This window comes from Schistocerca gregaria, chromosome 2 (genome assembly GCF_023897955.1).
Source record: "Schistocerca gregaria isolate iqSchGreg1 chromosome 2, iqSchGreg1.2, whole genome shotgun sequence".
NCBI classification, from domain to species: domain Eukaryota; kingdom Metazoa; phylum Arthropoda; class Insecta; order Orthoptera; family Acrididae; genus Schistocerca; species Schistocerca gregaria.
Genome location: NC_064921.1, coordinates 638,189,234 through 638,212,573, shown reverse-complemented (window position 1 = coordinate 638,212,573; position 23,340 = coordinate 638,189,234). Strand labels below are relative to the sequence as shown.

At 41.3% G+C, this 23,340-nt stretch overlaps 1 protein-coding gene across 2 annotated transcripts in view; it reads left to right on the top strand.

Moving 5' to 3' along the window:
• Positions 1 to 22,953, top strand: part of LOC126334678 (juvenile hormone esterase-like) — a 98,317-nt gene extending 75,364 nt beyond the window's left edge. For both annotated transcript variants that reach the window (XM_049997151.1, XM_049997152.1), the window contains exons 8-12: positions 727 to 901; positions 976 to 1,151; positions 1,236 to 1,386; positions 1,494 to 1,626; positions 22,721 to 22,953. In XM_049997151.1, the coding sequence (XP_049853108.1) occupies positions 727 to 901; positions 976 to 1,151; positions 1,236 to 1,386; positions 1,494 to 1,626; positions 22,721 to 22,898 (813 nt within the window). In that variant the 3' untranslated portion in view covers positions 22,899 to 22,953. The remainder of the gene's footprint in view (positions 1 to 726; positions 902 to 975; positions 1,152 to 1,235; positions 1,387 to 1,493; positions 1,627 to 22,720) is intronic.
• Positions 22,954 to 23,340: the final 387 nt, after the last annotated feature.

Sequence of the window (23,340 nt, the reverse complement as noted above, 5' to 3'; positions counted from 1 at the left end):
ATGGCCTAACGGTGTGCGGGACCGTAGCCCAGCTTCATGGAGACGGTTGCGAATGGTCCTCGCCGATACCCCAGGAGCAACAGTGTCCCTAATTTGCTGGGAAGTGGCGGTGCGGTCCCCTACGGCACTGCGTAGGATCCTACGGTCTTGGCGTGCATCCGTGCGTCGCTGCGGTCCGGTCCCAGGTCGACGGGCACGTGCACCTTCCGCCGACCACTGGCGACAACATCGATGTACTGTGGAGACCTCACGCCCCACGTGTTGAGCAATAGGCGGTACGTCCACCCGGCCTCCCGCATGCCCACTATACGCCCTCGCTCAAAGTCCGTCAACTGCACATACGGTTAACGTCCACGCTGTCGCGGCATGCTACCAGTGTTAAAGACTGCAATGGAGCTCCGTATGCCACGGCAAACTGGATGACACTGACAGCGGCGGTGCACAAATGCTGCGCAGCTAGCGCCATTCGACGGCCAACACCGCGGTTCCTGGTGTGTCCGCTGTGCCGTGCATGTGATCATTGCTTGTACAGCCCTCTCGCAGTGTCCGGAGCAAGTATGGTGGGTCTGACACACCGGTGTCAATGTGTTCTTTTTTCCATTTCCAGGAGTGTATGATGATTTTCTCTGTCTGTTGGAGAGTTTGGAGATAGTGTAAATTATCTCATTATTATTATTATTGTTGTTGTTGTTGTTGTTACTGTTACTATTATTTTTTCTATTCTAGGACAAACGGAGAGGAAACAGCATACCATTTTTACCAATACCAGAAAAGGACTCCGGCAGTTTACAAGATGTCTTCCTACCTGATAACCCACAAAATATTGTAAAATCAGGAAAATTCTGTGATGTGCCTTACCTAACTGGAGTTACTTCTCATGAAGGCTTAATGGAGCTTAGAAGTATGTCATCCTCATAGTTTCCATTGTACAGGTTGTTAAAATTAATTATTTCTGATACTTATTAAAAATTTCAGATATTTTAAAAAAGCCAGAGTTGCTGAAAGAAATAGACGCAGACTTTGAAAGATTCGTGCCGGAAGATATGGAAGTGAGAGAAAATGAAAGATTGAAGAAAGCCAGTGATATGATAAGACAGTTTTATTTTGATGGTAAAGCACTCACAAAAGATAGCATAATGGATTATGTAAATGTATGTGAAATTAATTTTTCTATGTGGCTGTTTCAGTATATCATCTGAATTTCGAGATATCAATGAGCTTTTTCTGGCCTTTAGTTGCAGACTGATATAAACTTCGCACACGGAGTGTACCAAACAGCAAATTACCATGTGAAGTACAGTCACAGCCCATTGTATTATTATAGTTTTGGGTTTGATAGTGTTCTGGGTGTCTTCAAACGTTTTGTCGGTGCATCTCATCTTCCTGGTAATAACTGTGTTACTATTTCTGTGCACAAATGTATACTTAGTTTTAACACTGTCACAGATGTTCTGAAGTTTTTTGTTTATTGCTATTTGATCATTTTATTTCAGGTGTTTGTCATATCGATGATATTGGATACTTATTCCATATGTCAATTGTTGATATCACTGTAGAACATGACTCTATAGAAATGTCAACTATACGAAGGATGGTGAAGTTGTGGACCAATTTTGCAAAGACTGGGTATGCTTAAATATTGTACCAATTGTTGCATGTTAATGTAAAAAAAAACCTTGATAACTTCTTTTAGTCTTGCACCTCCTTTCTGATGATTAGTTCGCATTTATAAATCTATGTTTAGTGCAGCAGTGTAGATCTTATTTTCTCAGAAGTGGGGAAAATACTTCTGCATTCCTTTCGCTGTAAGTCTCAGAATGATTCTTAGTGATATTCACCCAGTAATTGTTTCTAAATATAATTAACTTTTTTCATGCTGCACAGAAAAAGACAGGAAATAAAGGAGCATGTAACTACTAAGATTGAAAACTTTTCCTGCTACAGAAACAAATAAACTTGCAGCAGAGCTGATAGGCAAATGCCCATTTTGTAGGACGAAGGGAAATAAATAAAATGGGGGTGAGTGTAAGAGGATTGGGATCTAAGGTACAGGAGTGAGGGAAGTCACTGAAAATTCTGATCAGTGGAGAAACTAGGGGAAAAGTTAAATAGTCCTCTGATTTTGGTGACTCATCAAAATTGTAAAGGTTGCTTGTGTTGCTCCAAGAATCATTGTATGAGTCATCGTATAGCCAGTTTCCAATTTTTCAACATATAATGTAACTTGTGAGATAAAAAATCTACACACCATGCCACAGCAGGAGAGCATACCCATATAAAGATTAAGGAAATTTGCAGATTTACAGAGCCAATGGCTCCTTCTGGCTAAAGGGCCAAAGGAATAGGAATGAAGTGAAAGGAGAGGTCAGGTTTAGGACATTTGGAAAGTTTGGAAAAGTCACCCAGAAACCTGATCAGGCTCTAGAGTTAGTGGATGGGATGAATAGGAACAATCAATCTTTCCTTTTTATCCCATCTGGTAAGTCATCCATGACCTGGAATTCTAGGCAATTTTTCCAAACTCTCCCCATTTCCTAAACTTTAGGAGTCCCGTTTCTTCATCACTCTTCCTTCCCCTTCAGCCTTCTGCCAGAAGAAGGAGCCACCAGCTCTGAAAGCTTGCAAATTTCCTTAACCTTTATATATGTATGTTCTCCAACTGCCTCATGGTGAGTAGATTTGTTATCTATCCATTTATATTATATTTCTATCACATATAGTAACATTTTGTGGATCACTCAAGGTCTTCTGTATTTGAACATGGAAGCATCTACGCCAGAGACTTGCATGTTTCGGTAACTAATTTTTCTGCAAATTTCTTATCCTCTGCCATGGGACGAAGAGATTTAGGTCTCTTCTGTCACTGTAAAGACCATAAGCCAGTAAAACACAGAAAACAACCAAATAGGCAGACAGCATTTATGGCATCCACATGTTGATTTTATACTTTTCGAACTTACTATTCTTATGTATCACTTCTTTTACAAAATTCAGTTAGTCGAGTGAAGCAGTGGGCAAGAAATTATCATTAGACAATAATATGGAACAGAAAGAAATTGTTGATCTGTTGCTATTAAACTGTCACAGTGGTAAGATGTAAAATGCATCTGTTCTGGCTTATAATGCAAAGAGGTGGCTCTACTTCCCATCTGCTGATAAAGCCCTTCTCGAGGAAGTGTGATGGCGTGGAATGAGGATTACTTGGTCTCTTGAGGCCATCTATGAAGATACTTACTTAAATAAGCATTGTTGTTGACATACGTATTGCTAAAGTGGCGTCTAATCAAAGCATATGCAACTTGTAACTAAATATGTCTTTCAAAATGTGCTACTAACTGTGGATTCCCTACACAGTACACAGTAACTGTAGTTACAACTTATGTTACATACTAAAAATAAAACAAAAAAACTGTCATGTCTGTCTGTTTGTTTGAATATGTTAATCTCCAAAACCACCAGACAAATTTCCATGGGATTCTCACAGGTAAATTAAGCATAGCTTGGAGCAACATACAGGGTTCATTTCATCAAAATTGGGTAAAAAAAAGTCATGATTTAAAGTTTTATCTAAAAATAGTTCACAAAAGAACCAATAGATACTGTTGTTATTCTTTTTTAACTCTGTGGTAGATGGTCCCCCCCCCCCCCCCCCCCCCCCCCTCCATTTTTGTGTGACATTCAACAGCTTTGCCATTATTGATTTGTAGCCACCAATTTTCAAGAAAAAACACAAGACTTACACTCAATTACAGACTTGTATTGCTGCTATGACACTCACTTCCTTGTAAAAATCAGCAAGGCATCGAATTGTCCAGGACTCAACACCTTCATCTTTCACCTCCATACATGAGACTCTAAAGCTGTATTAAAGGAACTGATAAGTGAATAATTATTTTGTGATATTTTGTAAAGCATCCATGAGTATACTACACTGTTATTTAGTGCAAAAAACAACTCTTTCATAGCACACAATTGAAAACTGATTAGAGCTGTAATGCCTCTGTACGTCTAATGACCTCAAGAAGTAATATCAGTTTTCCTCATGAGAAATGTTTTGTACCTTGCAAGTTGCAAGTTACATAAGCAATGTGTTGTACCATGTTTACAGTACACATCTGTGTACTGTTTAGGAGGCCTGTATGCTACAGTTTGTCCAGATGAAAGATGTAGCATGATGTAATAACAGGGTGTATACAACCCAGGAGATCCGGGAAAAACCCGGGGATTTTTTCATCCGGGAGAAAACTGGGAAAATCCCAGGAATTTTTTAGAATTCCAGGAATTTACCGTTGTTTTAGTTTACAATCAAATTTTTGTAGTTTTGACTGGTAAGAATCGATACTCTAACAAAGGATTTTACTGTATCCCGGTACTGCAGAATAATACTGCAACAATAAAACGTGAATGAGAAAAAAAAAAAAAACACGAAATTTAAAACATAAATTGGAAAGGAAATGTGCCATATACAACAACAAAACACAGTGCTCATAGAAGCATTTGCCAACAGCAAAATGTGTCAATGGCTTTAGGAAGACTGTGCATAACAACAAATTGCCTCCGATGAGTGTGACGTCACAATTGTTTACATTAGATTCGTTTTAGCAGTTACGAGTGGGCTCATCTGTATGTGGAGTTGAGTGGCATGTGAGTAGTACCTTCTCCCGTTTCTGGCTACAGAAATGTGGCTGTTGGCTGTGTAAGCACTTGCGGCAAGCAGCTAGATGCAACCGGGAAAAATTTTACTGCCGCGCCCAAACCTGCCAGATTCACACATGCGCAGTGGGCCCGGATATATGAGAGTTTGTTGGGGGGGGGGGGGGGGGGTGCCAAATTCATATTCTTGAGCAGAAAAAACTTTGTTTCACAAAGCGCCTAGCTTCCAGTGCACGTTGGTCTATCAATTACTCATATGATTTTGATGCGCATCTCTTGTTGGTTTTTGAACACACCCTGTAAGTTGATTTCTGAATGAATCATAAGCTACGCAGGGTAGCTGTGCGGTCTAGGGCGACTTGTCACTGTTCACGCGGCTCCTTCCTCGGGTATGGGTGTGTGTGTTGTCCTTAGCATCAGTTAGATTAAGTAGTGTGTAAGCCTAGGGACCAATGACATCAGCAGTTTGGTCCAGTAGTAAAATAATAATAATAATAATAATAATAATAATAATAATAATAAGTTGATTTTTTGATGTGTGCATAGTGTACATGATGTGTACATCAGGGTAATCCTCATCACATCTAGAAATAACCTTTCCTGCAGGCAAAAGGGGACTGTCAATCACTGTCTGATTATGTTTCTGATTGGGTTTGTGAATGATCAGGGTTGTTTTAATTACTAGAGAAATCCATAGATTCAGACTACCAGAGTGGAAATAAACGACCAACAGGTAAGAAAGACTGTATTATCTTCTTAGTGTATAAAGGAAAATGTAATTTTGTCAGAAGGTTTTTGGACAGATCGGTAGATTAGTAAGGGCCAGTTGTACAGTCCCCGTCTAGCAGCCACTTAACTTCTATTCTGGAAGAAGCATGGAAAATGGTTTGTACAAACATAACAACGCCTAACTGGAGAATAATCAGGTATAAGTAAACTGGTGATTCTTGCAGGGTTAGTGCAGTTACCCGGCGAATAAGTTTTGACAAAGGCAGGAATAGTTCCAGAATTAGTCATGACAAGATTGTTTGTTAGAGAGAGGAAGGAGAAGAAATGGGGACACCGCACAAATTAGGAAAGAATATGAAGATTCCAAATTTATATAAAAATCTCAAACTACTACATTTCGATCTCGTACTCGAGAAACTGGAGCATATGAATGAAATGTGAAGCTATTTTGTAACATACAGCTTTTTGCTTGTAGTAGGCCTAATAGGCATTTTATGTTGGCCTTCGTGAATTATATTCTGTCGTATTATAAAATAGATGATTTGTGCCAAAAGATTCTCATTTATTTGGTGTGTGTTACAATTTCTGCAGTGTCAGAAGGGCCTATTTTGTTGTATCTGGCAGACAGTGACAAAATAGACGTAGTCAGATCGAGAAACCACCCTAGCCTTGGGTACTATTCGTATTAATGCAGTTGTAAAACCTCTGTATAAGAAGGGGGATAAGATGGATACTGCTAACTATAGGCCAATATCACTACTGACAAGCTTTTCAAAGGTTTTAGAGAAACTAATGCATCTCAGGATAGTTAAGTATCTCAGTGAACACACAATCTTCAGCAAAAGTCAGTTTGGACTTCAGAAAGGTTTGTCAACAGAAGATGCAATATTTGCATTTACTGGCAAACTCTTGGTATCTATCAACAAAAAACTGAAAGTTATTGGCATATTTTGGACCTAACAAAAGCATTTGACTGTGTAAATCATCAAATTCTTTTACAAAAAGCTGCACATCTCGGTATAAGTGGTACAGCAGAGAAATGGCTTGACTCATATCTGTCAAACAGGAAACAAAAAGTTGTAGTAGATAGTCAAGATGGTGTCTCATTATCTTCAGAATGGGATGCCATCACATGTGGAGTGCCGCAGGGCTCAGTTCTGGGCCCCCTACTTTTTATTATATTTATAAATGATCTCCCTCTCTGTACGGAATATTGTAGATTCACCATTTTTGCTGAGGACACTGCACTACTTATTGATAATTCAGTAGACAAACTTGAGGTAACAGCAAATAAGGTTTTAAATGAAACGATGAGCTGGTTTGACATTAATGGTCTTTCTTTAAATTACTGTAAAACAAACTACATTCAGTTCCACACAACATCCAAAAATGAGGAAATAGTAGCAAAATAGGTGAGCAGACAATAACCAGGGTACATTACTCAAAATACCTAGGCTTGCAGATTGATAGCAAACTGGTCAAACCACATCCTGGACCTATGCAAAAGACTAAGTTCAGCAACATACGCATTCCACATTGTTTCTTCTTATACATATACGGACACCATGAAGTCGGCGTATTATGGTTACTTTCATGCAATTATGGCATTTGGAATTATATTTTGGGGAAATCATCCACTGGCTAAAAGCGTACTGTGTGTACAAAAAAGAGCCATAAGGATCATGTGTGGAGTCCATCCTAGAGCTACATGCAGGAATATTTTTAAGAAGCTTGAAATAATTACATCTAATGCGCAATATACATTCTAAATAAAACAGAAAGAAACTTCCACATGGGAAAAATATATTAAAAACAAAGATTCCAAGACTTACCAAGCGGGAAAGCACCGGCAGACAGGCACATGAACAAAACACACACACAGAATTACGAGCTTTCGCAACTGGCAGTTGCTTCGTCAGGAAAGAGGGAGGGAGAGGGAAAAATGAAAGGATGTGGGTTTTAAGGGAGAGGGTAAGGAGTCATTCCAATCCCGGGAGCGGAAAGACTTCCCTTAGGGGAAAAAAAGGACAGGTGTACACTCGCACACACACACACACACACATATCCATCCGCACATACACAGACACAAGCAGACATATTTAAAGGCAAAGAGTTAAGGGCAGAGATGTCAGTCGAGGCGGAAGTACAGAGGCAAAGAAGTTGTTGAAAGACAGTTGAGGTATGAGCGGCGGCAACTTGAAATTAGCGGAGGTTGAGGCCTGGCGGATATCGAGAAGAGAGGATATACTGAAGGGCGAGTTCCCATCTCCGGAGTTCGGATAGGTTGGTGTTGGTGGGAAGTATCCAGATAACTCGGACGGTGTAACACTGTGCCAAGATGTGCTGGCCGTGCATCAAGGCATGTTTAGCCACAGGGTGATCCTCATTACCAACAAACACTGTCTGCCTGTGTCCATTCATGCGAATGGACAGTTTGTTGCTGGTCATTCCCACATAGAAAGCATCACAGTGCAGGCAGGTCAGTTGGTAAATCACGTGGGTGCTTTCACATGTAGCTCTCCCTTTGATCGTGTACACCTTCCGGGTTACAGGACTGGAGTAGGTGGTGGTGGGAGGGTGCATAGGACAGGTTTTACACCGGGGGCGGTTGCAAGGGTAGGAGCCAGAGGGTAGGGGAGGTGGTTTGGGGATTTCATAGGGATGAACCAAGAGGTTACGAAGGTTAGGTGGACGGCGGAAAGACACTCTTGGCGGAGTGGGGAGGATTTCATGAAGGATGGATCTCATTTCGGGGCAGGATTTTAGGAAGTCGTATCCCTGCTGGAGAGCCACATTCAAGGTCTGATCCAGTCCCGGGAAGTATTCTGTTACAAGTGGGGCACTTTTGGGGTTCTTCTGTGAGAGGTTCTGGGTTTGAGGGGATGAGGAAGTGGCTCTGGTTATCTGCTTCTGTACCAGGTTGGGAGGGTAGTTGCGGGATGCGAAAGCTGTTTTCAGGTTGTTGGTGTAATGGTCGAGGGATTCAGGACTGGAGCAGATTCGTTTGCCACGAAGGCCTAGGCTGTAGGGAAGGGACCGTTTGATATGGAATGGGTGGCAGCTGTCATAATGGAGGTACTGTTGCTTGTTGGTGGGTTTGATGTGGACGGATGTGTGCAGCTGGCCATTGGACAGATGGAGGTCAACATCTAGGAAAGTGGCATGGGATTTGGAGTAGGACCAGGTGAATCTGATGGAACCAAAGGAGTTGAGGTTGGAGAGGAAATTCTGGAGTTGTTCTTCACTGTGAGTCCAGATCATGAAGATGTCATCAATAAATCTGTACCAAACTTTGGGTTGGCAGGCTTGGGTAACCAAGAAGGCTTCGTCTAAGCGACCCATAAATAGGTTGGCATACGAGGGGGCCATCCTGGTACCCATGGCTGTTCCCTTTAATTGTTGGTATGTCTGGCCTTCAAAAGTGAAGAAGTTGTGGGTCAGGATGAAGCTGGCTAAGGTGACGAGGAAAGAGGTTTTAGGTAGGGTGGCAGGTGATCGGCGTGAAAGGAAGTGCTCCATTGCAGCGAGGCCCTGGACATGCGGGATATTTGTGTATAGGGAAGTGGCATCAATGGTTACCAGGATGGTTTCTGGGGGTAACAGACTGGGTACGGATTCCAGGCGTTCGAGAAAGTGGTTGGTGTCTTTGATGAAGGATGGGAGACTGCATGTAATGGGTTGAAGGTGTTGATCTACGTAGGCAGAGATACGTTCTGTGGGGGCTTGGTAACCAGCTACAATGGGGCGGCCAGGATGTTTGGGTTTGTGAATTTTAGGAAGTAGGTAGAAGGTAGGAGTGCGAGGTGACGGTGGGGTGAGGAGTTTGATGGAGTCAGGTGAAAGGTTTTGTAGGGGGCCTAAGGTTCTGAGGATTCCTTGAAGCTCCGCCTGGACATCAGGAATGGGATTACTTCGGCAAACTTTGTATGTAGAGTTGTCTGAAAGCTGACGCAGTCCCTCAGCCACATACTCCCGACGATCAAGTACCACAGTCGTGGAACCCTTGTCAGCCGGAAGAATGATGATGGATCGGTCAGCTTTCAGATCACGGATAGCCTGGGATTCGGCTGTGGTGATGTTGGGAGTAGGATTAAGGTTTTTCAAGAAAGATTGAGAGGCAAGGTTGGAAGTGAGAAATTCCTGGAAGGTTTGGAGAGGGTGATTTTGAGGAAGAGGAGGTGGGTCCCGCTGTGATGGAGGACGGAACTGTTGCAGGCAGGGTTCAATTTGGATAGTGTCTTGGGGAGTTGGATTATTAGGAGTGGGATCAGGATTGTTTTTCTTCGTGGCAAAGTGATATTTCCAGCAGAGACTACGAGTGTAGGACAGTAAATCCTTGACAAGGGCAGTTTGGTTGAACCTGGGAGTGGGGCTGAAGGTGAGGCCTTTGGATAGGACAGAGGTTTCGGATTGGGAGAGGGGTTTGGAGGAAAGGTTAACTACTGAATTGGGGTGTTGTGGTTCCAGATTGTGTTGACTAGAATTTTGAGGTGTTGGGGGGAGTGGAGCTGGAAGTGGGAGATTGAGTAGATGGGAGAGACTGGGTCTGTGTGCAATGAGAAGAGGTTGAGGTTTGTTGGAAAGGTTGTGGAGGGTGAGTGAGTTGCCTTTCCGGAGGTGGGAAACCAGGAGATTGGATAGTTTTTTGAGGTGGAGGGTGGCATGTTGTTCTAATTTGCGGTTGGCCTGTAGGAGGATGCTATGTACAGCCGGTGTGGATGTGGGAGAGGAAAGATTGAGGACTTTGATTTGGGATAGGAGTTGACGGGTGTGTTCATTGGCCGAGTCGATGTATAGGTGAAGGATTAGGCGGGTGAGGGCTATGGATTGTGCTGTTTGGAACTGGTATAGGGACTGATGGAAAGAAGGATTGCAGCCAGAGATGGGAACTTTAAGTGTGAGGCCTTTGGGAGTAATGCCAAATGTCAGACAAGCCTGAGTAAATAAAATATGGGAGCGTAATCTGGCTAGGGTGAAGGCATGTTTGCGGAGGGAATGTAAATAAAATTTAATGGGGTCGTTGTAGGGATGTTGTGAGGTTGACATGGTATTGGTAGGTGGAAAGGGTAATATGAGGTTAAAGTGAAAGTAAAGAGAGATTTATATAGGGAGAGATAAAGGTGTGAAAAAAGTCGAAAAGTGTTGGTTTGAGATGAGCTATGTTGATCATGTGCTGAACTTAGGTTGGTGAACAACAATGGGTGCAAAGGTTGGGTAGTTATGTTGTCTCCAGATCACGTTAAAGGGTGGGGAAATTCAAGAAAATTTCGAGAAAGTCAAGAAAATTTCGACAAAAAAATTTTTTCGAAAAAAGTTTCGAAAAAATAATTTGCGAAAAAATAAAATACGAAAAAAATTTTCGAATAAAATCTCGAAGAATATGTGTGTAAATGTATTCAAAGGACTGGTTATGTACTGGCAGGTTATGATAATGAGGCTAACAATTGTTTGATGAAGAAATAATAACGTGTAAACCTGTGGGAAGCTGCTACAAAATGATCGGTTTTGTGGGAAAAACGGGAATGGAAATAAAACGAAAGTTGTTGGAAAAAAAAAAAAAACTGAGATGGTTGTGTAATGGGTGAAAGGAACTGAAGCTGTGAAATAGTATTCACGAGTTTACACGAAATGTTTGTAAACTTGGAACAATGGATTTTATAGCAGCGGTTATGTTGAAAGCGTTGAGCCTACATCCTTCTGAATCTGCTTAGTGTATTCATCTCTTGGTCTCCCTCTACGATTTTTACCCTCCACACTGCCCTCCAGTACTAAATTGGTGATCCCTTTATGCCTCAGAACATGTCCTACCAACCGATCCCTTTCTTCTAGTCAAGTTGTGCCAAAAACTCCTCTTCTGCCCAATTCTATTCAGTACCTCATCATTAGTTATGTGATCTACCCATCTAATCTTAAGCATTCTTCTGTAGCACCACATTTTGAAAGCTTCTATTCTCTTCTTGTCTAAACTATTTATCGTCCATGTTTCACTTCCATACATCGCTACACTCCATACAAATACTTTCAGAAATGACTTCCTGACACTTAAATCAATACTCGATGTTAACAAATTTCTCTTCTTCAGAAACACCTTCGTTGCCATTGCCAGTCTACATTTTATATCCTCTCTACTTCGACCATCATTAGTTATTTTGCTCCCCAAATAGCATAACTCCTTTACTACTTTAAGTGTCTCATTTCCTAATCTAATTCCCTCAGCATGACCCGACTTAATTCGACTACATTCCATTATCCTCGTTTTGCTTTTGTTGATGTCCATCTTATACCCTCCTTTCAAAACACTGTCCATTCCGTTCAACTACTCTTCGAAGTCTTTTGCTGTCTCTGACAGAATTACATTGTCCTCTGCTGTAGCTAATTTATTTGTGGGGAAAACTGTGAGGACAAGTCACTGGATTCGGCCAAAAATTTTACTGGCGCATTGACTGACTGACTGATTTTAACAGGAGAGCTAAAACAGCTGAGGTCCAACCCGCCACCGCCCCCACCAAAACTAGGTTTATTGTGTGGTATCGCTCCCTGTATATCTAGTAAAGCCAACCAGTGCCCTTAAATAGTGCAAATAGTCCCTCTACCAGTTTTTTGTTAGACACAATTTCTTCAGGTCTAGTTGTCCTGAAGATTCTGTATCTTTTACTCTCCAGTGCCATGCATTCAAAGATTAGGTGTGATGCAGTTTCTTCACCCTCATTACATATCCTACATTTAGGGTCCTCTTCTATTATATCCGTTGTATGTAGGTGTTTTTTGAAGTTCCCATGGCCGTTCATCAGTCCAGTCATGAGTTACTGGCACATTTGTGTGATATATCTCAAAGTGTAACACCCACAAAAAATATCAACATTATATGTGAAAGCTTAGCTTCTCTTGCAGTTTATTAACCTTAGAGACCAATGTTATATGTGAAAGCTTTGCTTTTCTTGTAGCAACACTATGTACATTAATTTAAAACATTAACTTTTTCTGTTTGTGTATCCACATTACTTAACATTGGTGTTGCTATTAGCTGACTACATCACGTGTCCTGTGGTCTGAATATCCACTGTCATCTCCCGGCAGGATCTCGACATGAGCTACGACTGGCTTACAAAAATGCATCGCAATCTCGATTACAATGGTTCGGAAAGTAACATGCGGTGTTTGGTGGAATTCGAATTTACATTTTCATAATACGAAAATATGCAGCCTACATGTTGCTGCAAATCAAAAATCTTTCCAAAAGGAGTTTTCGTCCCTGAGTTTCGTTTTCTAAAGTGCCGGAAAATTTTACGCCCGTGTATAAAAACATAGTCATTCAAAGGATTTATAAGTTTTACAGTTCCAAGGGAAAATATAGCATCTCTTAATACTACAGAAAAAGTGTGTTTTCATCTGGGAGAAAGTGTATTTTTAACCGGGAAAAATCCGGGAATTTTTTTTTTTTTTTTCTTCTTGTCTACGTATACACCCTGATTAAGGCTACTCTAGTGAGCTGCAAGTAGTCCTTTGATTGAGGTGACATACACTAAAACAGAATGTCAAGTAATCAAGTAATACCAGTAACCAATCCAAGTAACACAAATATGGCCATACTTGTAAACCTCTGAACCTCTCGTGATTCCATACGTAACAAGACTCAGGACAACTGATGTGAATGGTACAAACTAGAAGAACATAGAGAAAGTCACACAGCACTCTCCGCACATATATAGGCGCAAGTTGCCAGCAGATAGCATGGCAGAGACACACTAGTAGCAGGATACAACACACCTTTCCATTGTGCGAAGTGAGTGTCCAGGGCAACAAAGGAGACACTGGCAACCCAAAGAGAGACACATCCATCAGGTGGCAGCAGTGGAGCGATGTGTTTATCAAGCACCAGAGCATAGGGCCGGACTGCACAGGCACGCCTGAGGGTGATAGGCCCACGTGGTGCCTCCAGACAGCACCAAAAAGGAGGATGTCATCACCATCTCTGCATCGTCATCAGCAGGCAGGTCCCAGTGAGAGGGAGACAGGGCTGGATCCACCGACCACAGTGGTTGAGATGATGATGGCTACGAGGCTGAAGGAGGTGGCTCGACTGTAACAACAGGCTGCAACGACGGACCCCAGGCCAGAGGCGGACTGATGCCTGGCGCCAGGAAGCTGCAACCCCAGGGTGTCGCACATGGAGCAGGCAGCCAATGAGATGGGGCCGCCTCCACAGCAGGTGACGATGGACTCAAGGCACAGGAAGACAGGATGGGCTGTGGAGGGGGGCTGCACCTGCGAACCTTAGCTTTGGCAGCAAACTGACACGCAACTGATCAGAGTGGCACATGATCACCCTGTCAGCCGTATATATGTCACAAAGACGGTGTGCCTGGCAGCAGAAAATAGTGACTGGTATCCACTTGGGCCAGCAACCAAACCCTCATGCTCACACTGATGATCCTGGTGTGAAGCAGCTTGATGAACCCGACTGCAGAAGGTGGAGGACCGTGCGTGGCTGCTGGCCGGGAAACAACAAACTTTTTTCATTTGGGACTTGAATGTATGCACTAGTTATTCTACCTTGCCATTTGATTGAGGGTAGAATGGTGGTGACGTGACATGACCAATGCTGTGACGGGAACCAAACAATTGAAAGTTGTGAGAATTGAACTGGGCCCCACAATTGGAAACTAAAGTTCAAGACAGCCCCTCAATAGAGGGGGAGGGGGGGGGGGGGGGGGGGGGAACACTGTCAAAAGTTTACAAATTGTGACCTCAGCCTGCATAAACACACACCAGAGAATGTAAGGAAACCGGGAAAATGCATCCACAGCCAAGACACAGTAGGAATTTAATAAGGCACCTGCAAAGTTGACATGAATATGTTCGCATGGCTGGTATGGAGTGGGCCAGGGTTACAAGGATGCCGTAGGAGCTGCCTGTTGTTGGGCATGCTGCTCACAAGACGTGACAAGACAGACAATTTCACCATCATTCCCTGCCCAAAAAACTTGTCTCCTAGTTAACAGTTTAGTGTGTAAAACTGCCTAATTGCCAAGGTGGAGAAGGCATAGAATCTCGCGTCGTAACGCAGCAGGAGTGACTACTCTGGAGATAGGTCTTCCATATACAGCAGCAAAACACTGTCAAAAATAGAGAAGTGATACTGTAAGGAAAAATAGTTGCATAAGGGATCTGAAGCCTAACATGGTGGTTTACGTGCCACCGCTGTTGAACAGTCCGAATCACCTTGTGAAGATCAGGTCAGAGGCAACAGCAGCTGCTATGAGCAAGCTCGTAATTGGGAAACCCTTGACTGTGGCCTGTATTTCAGTATGAAGATGGAAGCAACGCAGTTCTTCATGATCGAAGTTGGGTTCAGGACCCACAGGAGGACAGGGCAAGGTGTCCACATTGGCACGTTTACACATAGGTCGAAAATGGATTTCATAATTGTAGTGAGACAAGAACAGCACCCAGCGTTGTAGGCAGTGTGCTGCCTTGTCAGGCAAGAAAGTGTCAGGATTAAACAAGAGAACCAAGAGTTTATGGTCAATAATGAGATAAAACCTCCAGCCATACAAAAAAGTGACATTTCCAGAAAACATAGATTATGGTAAGAGCAGGCTTGGCTGAGGCAGAGCCACCCCACAGTATATGTTAAAAGAAATTTCTCAATAATGCAATTTGCCTATTTCCCACACAAATTCAAATAATGCCAATCAGTGTTTTTTTAACTGTTTATATATGAGGTGCCATGTAATGTTTTTCAAATGGGTAGTAGCTAGTCTTAAGGCTGCACCTTGGAATCCCACTTAGGTGTATGTGGCAGAGGTATGGGGGCGTGGCTTTCTCAGAGTACAGCCATTATGGGCGTCCCGAAGGCTCTGGTGTATCAGCCTGTGGGTGTCCTACCAACCTGCACACAATTTTCATGTGCCAGTGCTTTCATCAAAAGGGAATGAACATAGTTTCTGAAACTTTGCTATCCAATCCCTGTATCTGTAATATTTTTATTGTGCTAAGTGTGTATTTAGCCCATGTTTAGTATTATTGTTTGGATAGTGTTTTACGTAGTTTCCTGTGTCTGTTGTTGGCTACTATATCCACTGATGGAATTAGTTTGCAAATGTCTCTCCGGAGTACACTACAGTACAGTAACATAAGTTGCACCACCTGGTGTGAGTTTCACGAGTTAGAGGAAAAAATGTGTGAAATATGCCCCAAGCACAAAATACATCCTGTTACTTTGTTTCCTTGCTTTCTGAATGTCAGGAAACATGTGTTATTAGTAGGTTTCTTTTTGTAAGTGTGTTACGCAAAAGTTCAGCAAGTTTTACTTTCTTGCAAATAACAGCAGTACACGACATGTTCGAAAACAAAACAATATGAATTGAGTATGGTATTTATCAAAATAATATGAATTCAGTGTAGAATTTATTAGATAAGATTTGGGAACATACAGTTAGGATGAAAATGAAGGAACTTTGTGCACCCAGACCTGATGTAAACATGAATCAAGAACAAAAATAGTGTAAATGCAGACAAGGATGTACAAGCAAATTTAAAGAGAGAAATGTACAATACAGCGGAGTGGTTGTATGCGCTATATCACTTAAAATGCATATTTTTATAATACAAAAGTTTAAATACAACAGATACTGTCTGTACATTTCCATGGCATTTGCTCATGTCAGCCAATCACAGCACAAGATCCATGACGTCATGGGAACATCACTGTTTCATCATGCAAACACATAAACACTGTGGTTTGAGTGCACAAAATATGAAATGTCTGAAGTTTAGAAATTATAATACCAGAAACTATAAGCATACAGTGATACTAACATACACCGAATTATAGATCTTGCCAAAACGAGTCTTTCAGTACAATTTGTAGTTGTAAACTGTGAGGAAATGTGAGGTTGGAGGATAAATAAGCTACCAATAGACTTTGTCTTGGAGTTAGCTTTGATGCTATTCGAAGTTGATTATGAAACCAAAAGAAGATACAGTACTTAAATGTAACGTACCCTGAGGTCCCGGTATGGGAACCACGGGCTTTACATGGGTAAGAACCTCATTTTCCATCTGAGAGCAACGCTGCTGGGTTGGATTGAGAGATGTGGAGACGAAAGCAACAGGTTGTCCAGAGTCATCGATGCCCAAGGACCACGCCAAGGCCGTACTGTGAGCCATCAGTCTCCAAAACTATGTGCTAGCTTGGAGAGAACATAGCTGAACAAGGGATTGAGAGGAATTTGGACTTCAACATTTGAAAAGAACATTTACAATCTGGGCTCCAGCAAAAAGTTATATTCTTGGGTAACAGGGCATGCAGTAGGTGTGCTAATGCCCCCCCCCCCCCCCTCCTCCCAGCGGGAATTTATCATCCCTAGAAAGGCCTGAAGTTCCGTCTTGAACAAAGGGCAAAAATATCATATGGCATAGCACAAACTCCATCCTGCAAGACCTCAAACCTCAAATGAACACTATAAAACTGAAAAAACTGTGTATTTTGCTAGGTTACATCGTCTGTCTGTGGACTGTAAGACAGAAAACAAAGTGCACAAATTTTTCAAGAGATTGACCATGGAGGAGCCTGTGACAATAATATCATCCAGATAATTAATGGAACTCAGAACAGACCTAGTCAACTGCTCTAACCAATTTGGAAAATAGCAGGAGCACTACCCAGACCAAAAAGAAGAAGCAAATACTGACAGAGACAAAAAAGGAATATTCAAAACCAGATCTCACCAAGACTCTTCATCCACAGAAACCTACAGATACACTTAAGAAAAATCAATTTCAGAAAAGTAGTGACCACTCAATATTTTTGCCAACAGTTCCTCCTGGTGTGGAATAAGATACATATCCACAATCAACTGCAGATTAACAGTAGTACTGAAGTCGCCACAGAGGTGAAGTTTCCCCTGATGGCTTCTGAACTACAACTAGCGCAGACGACCATTCACTACCCATAATGGGTTGCACCACCCCTAGAGATTGAAGTCTGTCCAATTGTGCTTTCGCTTGATCTTTCGGGGTGATGTGAATGGGAAGTGCACGACTAAAATTAGCCCAAGCCTTGGATTTCAAAGAAATATGAACAGATAAGTTCACAGCACACCCTCTACCTTCCAAAAAGAAATCCAAACAAAATATTTCCAATTGAGAATCTGGTACCTGAGTGGACACAATGTGAACTGTATTGGTGAAATCCATCACTAACAAGTTCTCAACACTGGTATCAGCAAACGCCAAAAATGTAATGGAACAAACCACTAACATGTCAGAGGCAGGTTCCTTAAATTGTCCCAGCAGCACAGTGTTCTGTTTGTTATAGCTGACCAGCCTCCACGTGACCAGTGTCAACAACGGGAGTGTAAACTTGCACAGGTTTGAGAATTTGAGAGAGACAACCTGAGCTCGTGTTCAAGAATTGGTAACTCTCTTCTTAATTGGTTGTTACAGATTACCATCTGTACTAGATTGGAATGATACTTAAGTATAATTACTTATTAAGTGTGGTATATAGTTGCAGTTTGTTATTTTATCAACATGTTGATGGTTTGCAAAGTTGTTCAATAAATTCAAAAGCCAATGTGTCAAAAAACCTAAAAAGTTTTGATCCCACATAAAGTTAGTGTACAAAACATCCATTTGTCTGGATTCTTGTTGATTATGACGGCATTGAAATGGAAGGTGAAGAACTCTGGGCTTAAATACTAAATTCTGACTTCTAAAATTGCTTCACCAAGGAAGCTCTAAATATAGTTTGAAAGTTCAACCATTCTGAATACAAATATGTGAGAGAAGAACTGAAAATCCGCTTGTGGTATTCAGTTTAAGACTACTGGACCTGTTCGCTCACTCAGTGCATTGTTTGTGAAATATGTGGAAGAACTGACCCTCATCTCTGTCACTACTTTGACAGATCTCTGGAATAGTGTAGCTTGCTAAGTGACTGTGAATAATTGTAGGTTGTTCTATCCTTTCAGAATGATCATAGGACAAATGCACTAAAATATCGACTTATAACTCTGACATCAAAAAATTGTAGAATTATGGAAGACAACTTGTTTTTCCCTCACTTATTATGACTTTACTAGAAACAGAACAACTCTCCTGTAGGAAAGAACATGGCTTCCCCATGTAAAGGTCCTTTGAAACCCAACTTACTTTTTTCATTCATGAGTTCCGAAAGGCTGCTAATAACGAAGTGCAGGTTGATCCATGTTTCTTGTAATCCAAGTAGCCTTTGATGCAGGTTCGTACCGTCATTTAGTAAACAAACTAAATGCATACAGAATACCCAAAAAGGTATGCAGAATGAAAAGGCATCATCAGAAATGAAAGTAATGTTCTGTATACATAATGTGATATGACAGGACAATAATATCTGTAGCTCTTGAAACTGTTTACAGATGACAGTTTTTTGCTAGGAGATGCCATCATTAGAAAATTGTTATAAAATCTGTACACACTTTAAGATGACCAAAATGTGCTGTTAAAATTGATGTCTAACTTTTTAAATAAAATGTAATGCGCATTAACAGATGGAAACATCCAATTTCCTTTGGATTACATGATCACTGATCAGCCACTGGAATCAGCTACAACTATCAAGTATCCAGGAATATATGTGTGGAACAGATTAAGGCAAAATGACCACACAAATCTAGCTGTGGGAAGGACAAACTACAATTTATTGATTAGGGTCCTTGAAAAATGTGATTCATATACGGAAGAGGACACTCGCAAAATATTTATTCATACATTTATGAAGTATCATTTAATATGCAGGAACTTTTACTAAGTTGAATAAACACAGAACAGAGAGAACATTCAAAGATGAGCTATGTGCTTTGTCAAAGTTTCAGTTAGTCTTCATGACAGTTCCACAGATATACCCAAAAAATTGCAGGCAGAGACATTACAAGAAGTGAATTGTGCATTGCAGAGAGCCGTACTCAAAAAATTCTGAAAACCCTCATTCCAAAACAAGATGACAAACATTTTACTTCCTCAAATGATACCTTGCATAATAACCATAATTGTAAAATTAGAGAGATTTGGGCTTATACAGAGGAATACTAACAATCTTTCTCCCTACATGCCATTCCTGAGTGAAATATAAAGTGTAAAAAAATGAGTTTGGTGTAGTATTTAGTGTTCTCCACATACTTTATGGCAGCTTGCAGATGATGATGTTTTTCCCATGGGAACTATACTCATAGTTCTGTACATTTCATATTTTTGGAAAACAAAGTAATTCATTCAGATACATTTCTCAGGTCTGTGCCAGCCGCTGCAAATCAGAAGGTACACTGTCTGCTGTGTCCAGTGCACTTGTGAACCAGCAGACACATGTCCTCCAGCAAATCAGTGACTACTCACCTTCACATTTGCAGTTTGCCGTAAAAGCTAACTACATCTTATGCAGCATTTAGAATTACAATTTTCATGTTAACAATATAATGAAAAGGACAGAGTGCTTCTCACCATATAGAGGCAATGTTGATTCACAGACAGGCACAACAAGAATGCTGTATGTTTAACCTTTCAGCCTTCTTCTGCCCGTTGTGGCTAGAATGCACACAGCAACTGCTTTGCATATCCCCCTTTTTATTGTGTTTTCAGGTGAAGTTTCGTCTTGGGTGACTTGCATTAAATCGGTTAGAGCATAGTCATTACAGTTAATCTTCAATTTTTGTTGATGGATTATTACTATTACATACAAACTTTACTACAAATATTTTCTTCATGAACTGCAACATCCCAGTGATCAGTTGACTGCATCTAATTGTAATCAAATCCTGTACTACAACTAATGCGGCTATCCATAATAGCTGGGAAACACTGATAAAATGTGTATGCTGAAAAACATAAGATAATCCAAGGCATAGTGGGCATGGTGGTTGGGGTGGGACCTTGAACTCATAATTGGCTATAAACAGTGGTGTGAGACCAACTATAGTTCAGTCTGGCTGGAATCAAGGCAGACTCTTGCTTGCCTGCCTCTGTCTTGTGCCACAATGGCTGTCGGGAGCTTGCTGCATCTCCTCCTCCACTTGGTATTCTTGACAACTTCAGTACTATCTAAATGCATCTGGTCTCATATTGTTCTTTGGCTTCTAATTAGTGCAGCGTGAGGTCTTACAGAGTAGCCAATTTACAACATTTGGCCTACCATCACTTTGCCCTTTTGCTGTACCATCATGATTGCTATCACATTTGAGACGTATTGCCTGATTGCAGCAATATTTTGATGCTACCCCTGTTATTAATACTTAAAGCACAGGGCTTTGAGTCGAGTTCCACCAGCAGAAGCTCCATTTTCAGTTAGAAGCCCAAGAAATTATTCAGCTCATAGGTTTTGTCTCTGCCATTCTTCCACTAGCTGCACTTTCCTGTATCTATAGGCAAGATAAAGTGTGTCACACTCCTCTTACTAGGTCAATTATGCATATTGACTGTCACAGTCCTCTACCCTTCATATAACAACCTTTCTCAAACTGTTCCCTCAATGCCAAGACAGGGTAGCCTCTGGTTACTGGTGTCTTCTACTTTTGCTGCATCTTCTCAGGCACTGAGGTAGCCTTATAATTGTAATAGTTATTAGCCTTTATCTCTTGCCAAAGTGACATTATATGGAGACTTGATACTGAACTCTAATGATATACAGCTTACTGCTTCTAGTCTTGCTCTGGATTCACAGATGAAGTACATTCAAATGCACTTTGTAGCTGTTCTGTTCAGTGGCCCTTTGGTTATTTGTTACTTGCAGCAATTGATCTTTATAGAAGTATGAGCACTGAGGTGACAGAAGTCATGGGATACCTCCTGATATCATGTCAGACTTCCTTTTTCCCAGCATAGTGTAGCAACTTGACGCTATGTGGACTCAACATGTCATTGGAACACCCTGCAGAAATACTGAGCCATGCTGCTCTATAGCCATCCACACTTGCGGAATTGTTGCTGGTGCTGGATTTTGTGCACAGACTGACCTGTCAGGTATATCCCATAAATGTTCAATGAGATTCATACCAGATGATCTGGGTAGCCAAATCATTCCCTCGAATTGTCCAGAATGTTCTTCAAACCAATCGTGAACAATTTTGGTCCGGTGACATGGCACATTGTCATCCATCAACATTCCATCATTGTTTTGGAGCATGAAGTCCACAAATGGCTGCAAATGACCTCCCAGTAGCCAAACATAACCATTTCCAGTCAATGACGGGTTCAGACGAGATGAACCAGTCTGTTCTATATAAACACAACCCACACCATTGTGGAGCTACCACTAGTTTGCACAGCTTGGGTCCATGGCTTCGTGGGATCTGCACCACACTTAAATCCTATCAGCAGCTCTTCCCATTTGAAGTTGGATCTCATGGGAGCAGGCCACAGATTTGCAGTTGACCAGGGTCCAGCCGATTTGGTCATGAGCCCAAGAGACCCATGCTAGACGATGTTGTGCAGTAAACACAGACGCTCGTGTTGGTCCTCTGCTGCAATAACCAATTAATGCCAAATTTCACTCTACTGTCCCAATGTATATGTTGGTTATAAGTCCCACATTGATTTCTGCAGTTATTTCAGGCAGATTTGCTTGTTTGTTGGCACTGACAATTATATGCAAATGCTGCTGCTCTCAGTCATTAAGTGAAGACCATCGGCCACTGCATTATCTGTTGTGAGAGGTAATGCCTGAAATTTGGTACTCTCAGTGCGCTCTTGATACTGTGGATCTTAGAATATTGGATTCCCTAACGATTTCTGAAATAGAATGTGCCGTGCGTCTGGCTGTAACTATCATTCCACATTCAGAGTCTGTTAATTCCTGTTGCGCAGCCATAATCACATCAGAAACCTTTTCACATGAATCGCCTGAGTACAGATGACAGCTCCACCAATGCCCTGCTGTATTATACCTTGTGCACAGGATGTACTGCCATTTTTTATATGTGCATATTGCTATCCCATGACCTTTGTCATCTCAGTGTAATTCATCGTTATTGATGTTCTCGTCAAAGTTCTCCACAGCAGAACTGTCCAATCATCTTCAAAGTTTCATTGATTGTAAGTTGATCAAGAGTCAGTTGTAACATTGTTTAGTTATTCGATCAATTTGGTGAGTATATTTGTGAAAGATCTTTTCACTTCTTTTTATGTCGAAGGTATATATTCTTGACTGTATTGTGAGCAAATTATTACAATGTGTTTTCAGTGTTTAACAGCAAATAAAAAAATTTTGCTGAGACTGTATTACACGTGTCCATCTGCTCTATTCTGCCTAATGCTGTTTTCATATCTTCTAACTTAATCTTTATTTTGCCTCTGTGTTTTTCAGTGACCCTACACCACACCTGGATGCTGATGTAAAGGTCAAGTGGACACCATATAGCCTGACAAACCCATGTTACCTGAACATCGAAAAGGATCTCAGCTTAAGGCATAGTCTTAACAAAGAACGCATGGAGTTTTGGGATGATCTATACAAATGGAGTACATCAGCATCAAAACTGTGAACTTTGTAAAAGACATTATTTGGCACAATAAATGTAATATTTGTGAGCTGTCAAACTGCAGATATTACTTCATTTTTATGTAAATGTGAAAAAATAAACTTAATATATTAATCATGGGAAAAATATATTAAAAACAAAGATTCCAAGGCTTACCAAGCGGGAAAGCGCCGGTAGATAGGCACAATGAATAAAACACAAACACACACACACAGAATTTGAGCTTTCGCAACCGGCAGCTGCTTCGTCAGGAAAGAGGGAAGGAAAAGGAAAGATGAAAGGATGTGGGTTTTAAGGGAGAGGGTAAGGAGTCATTCCAATCCCGGGAGCAGAAAGACTTACCTTATATATTAATCAGTATGATGTACTCACAGAAAATAACACACTTTCATGGTGTAGAATGATAGATGTCAGCTGAAAGTTACATTTGTGTTTTGTGTGTAGG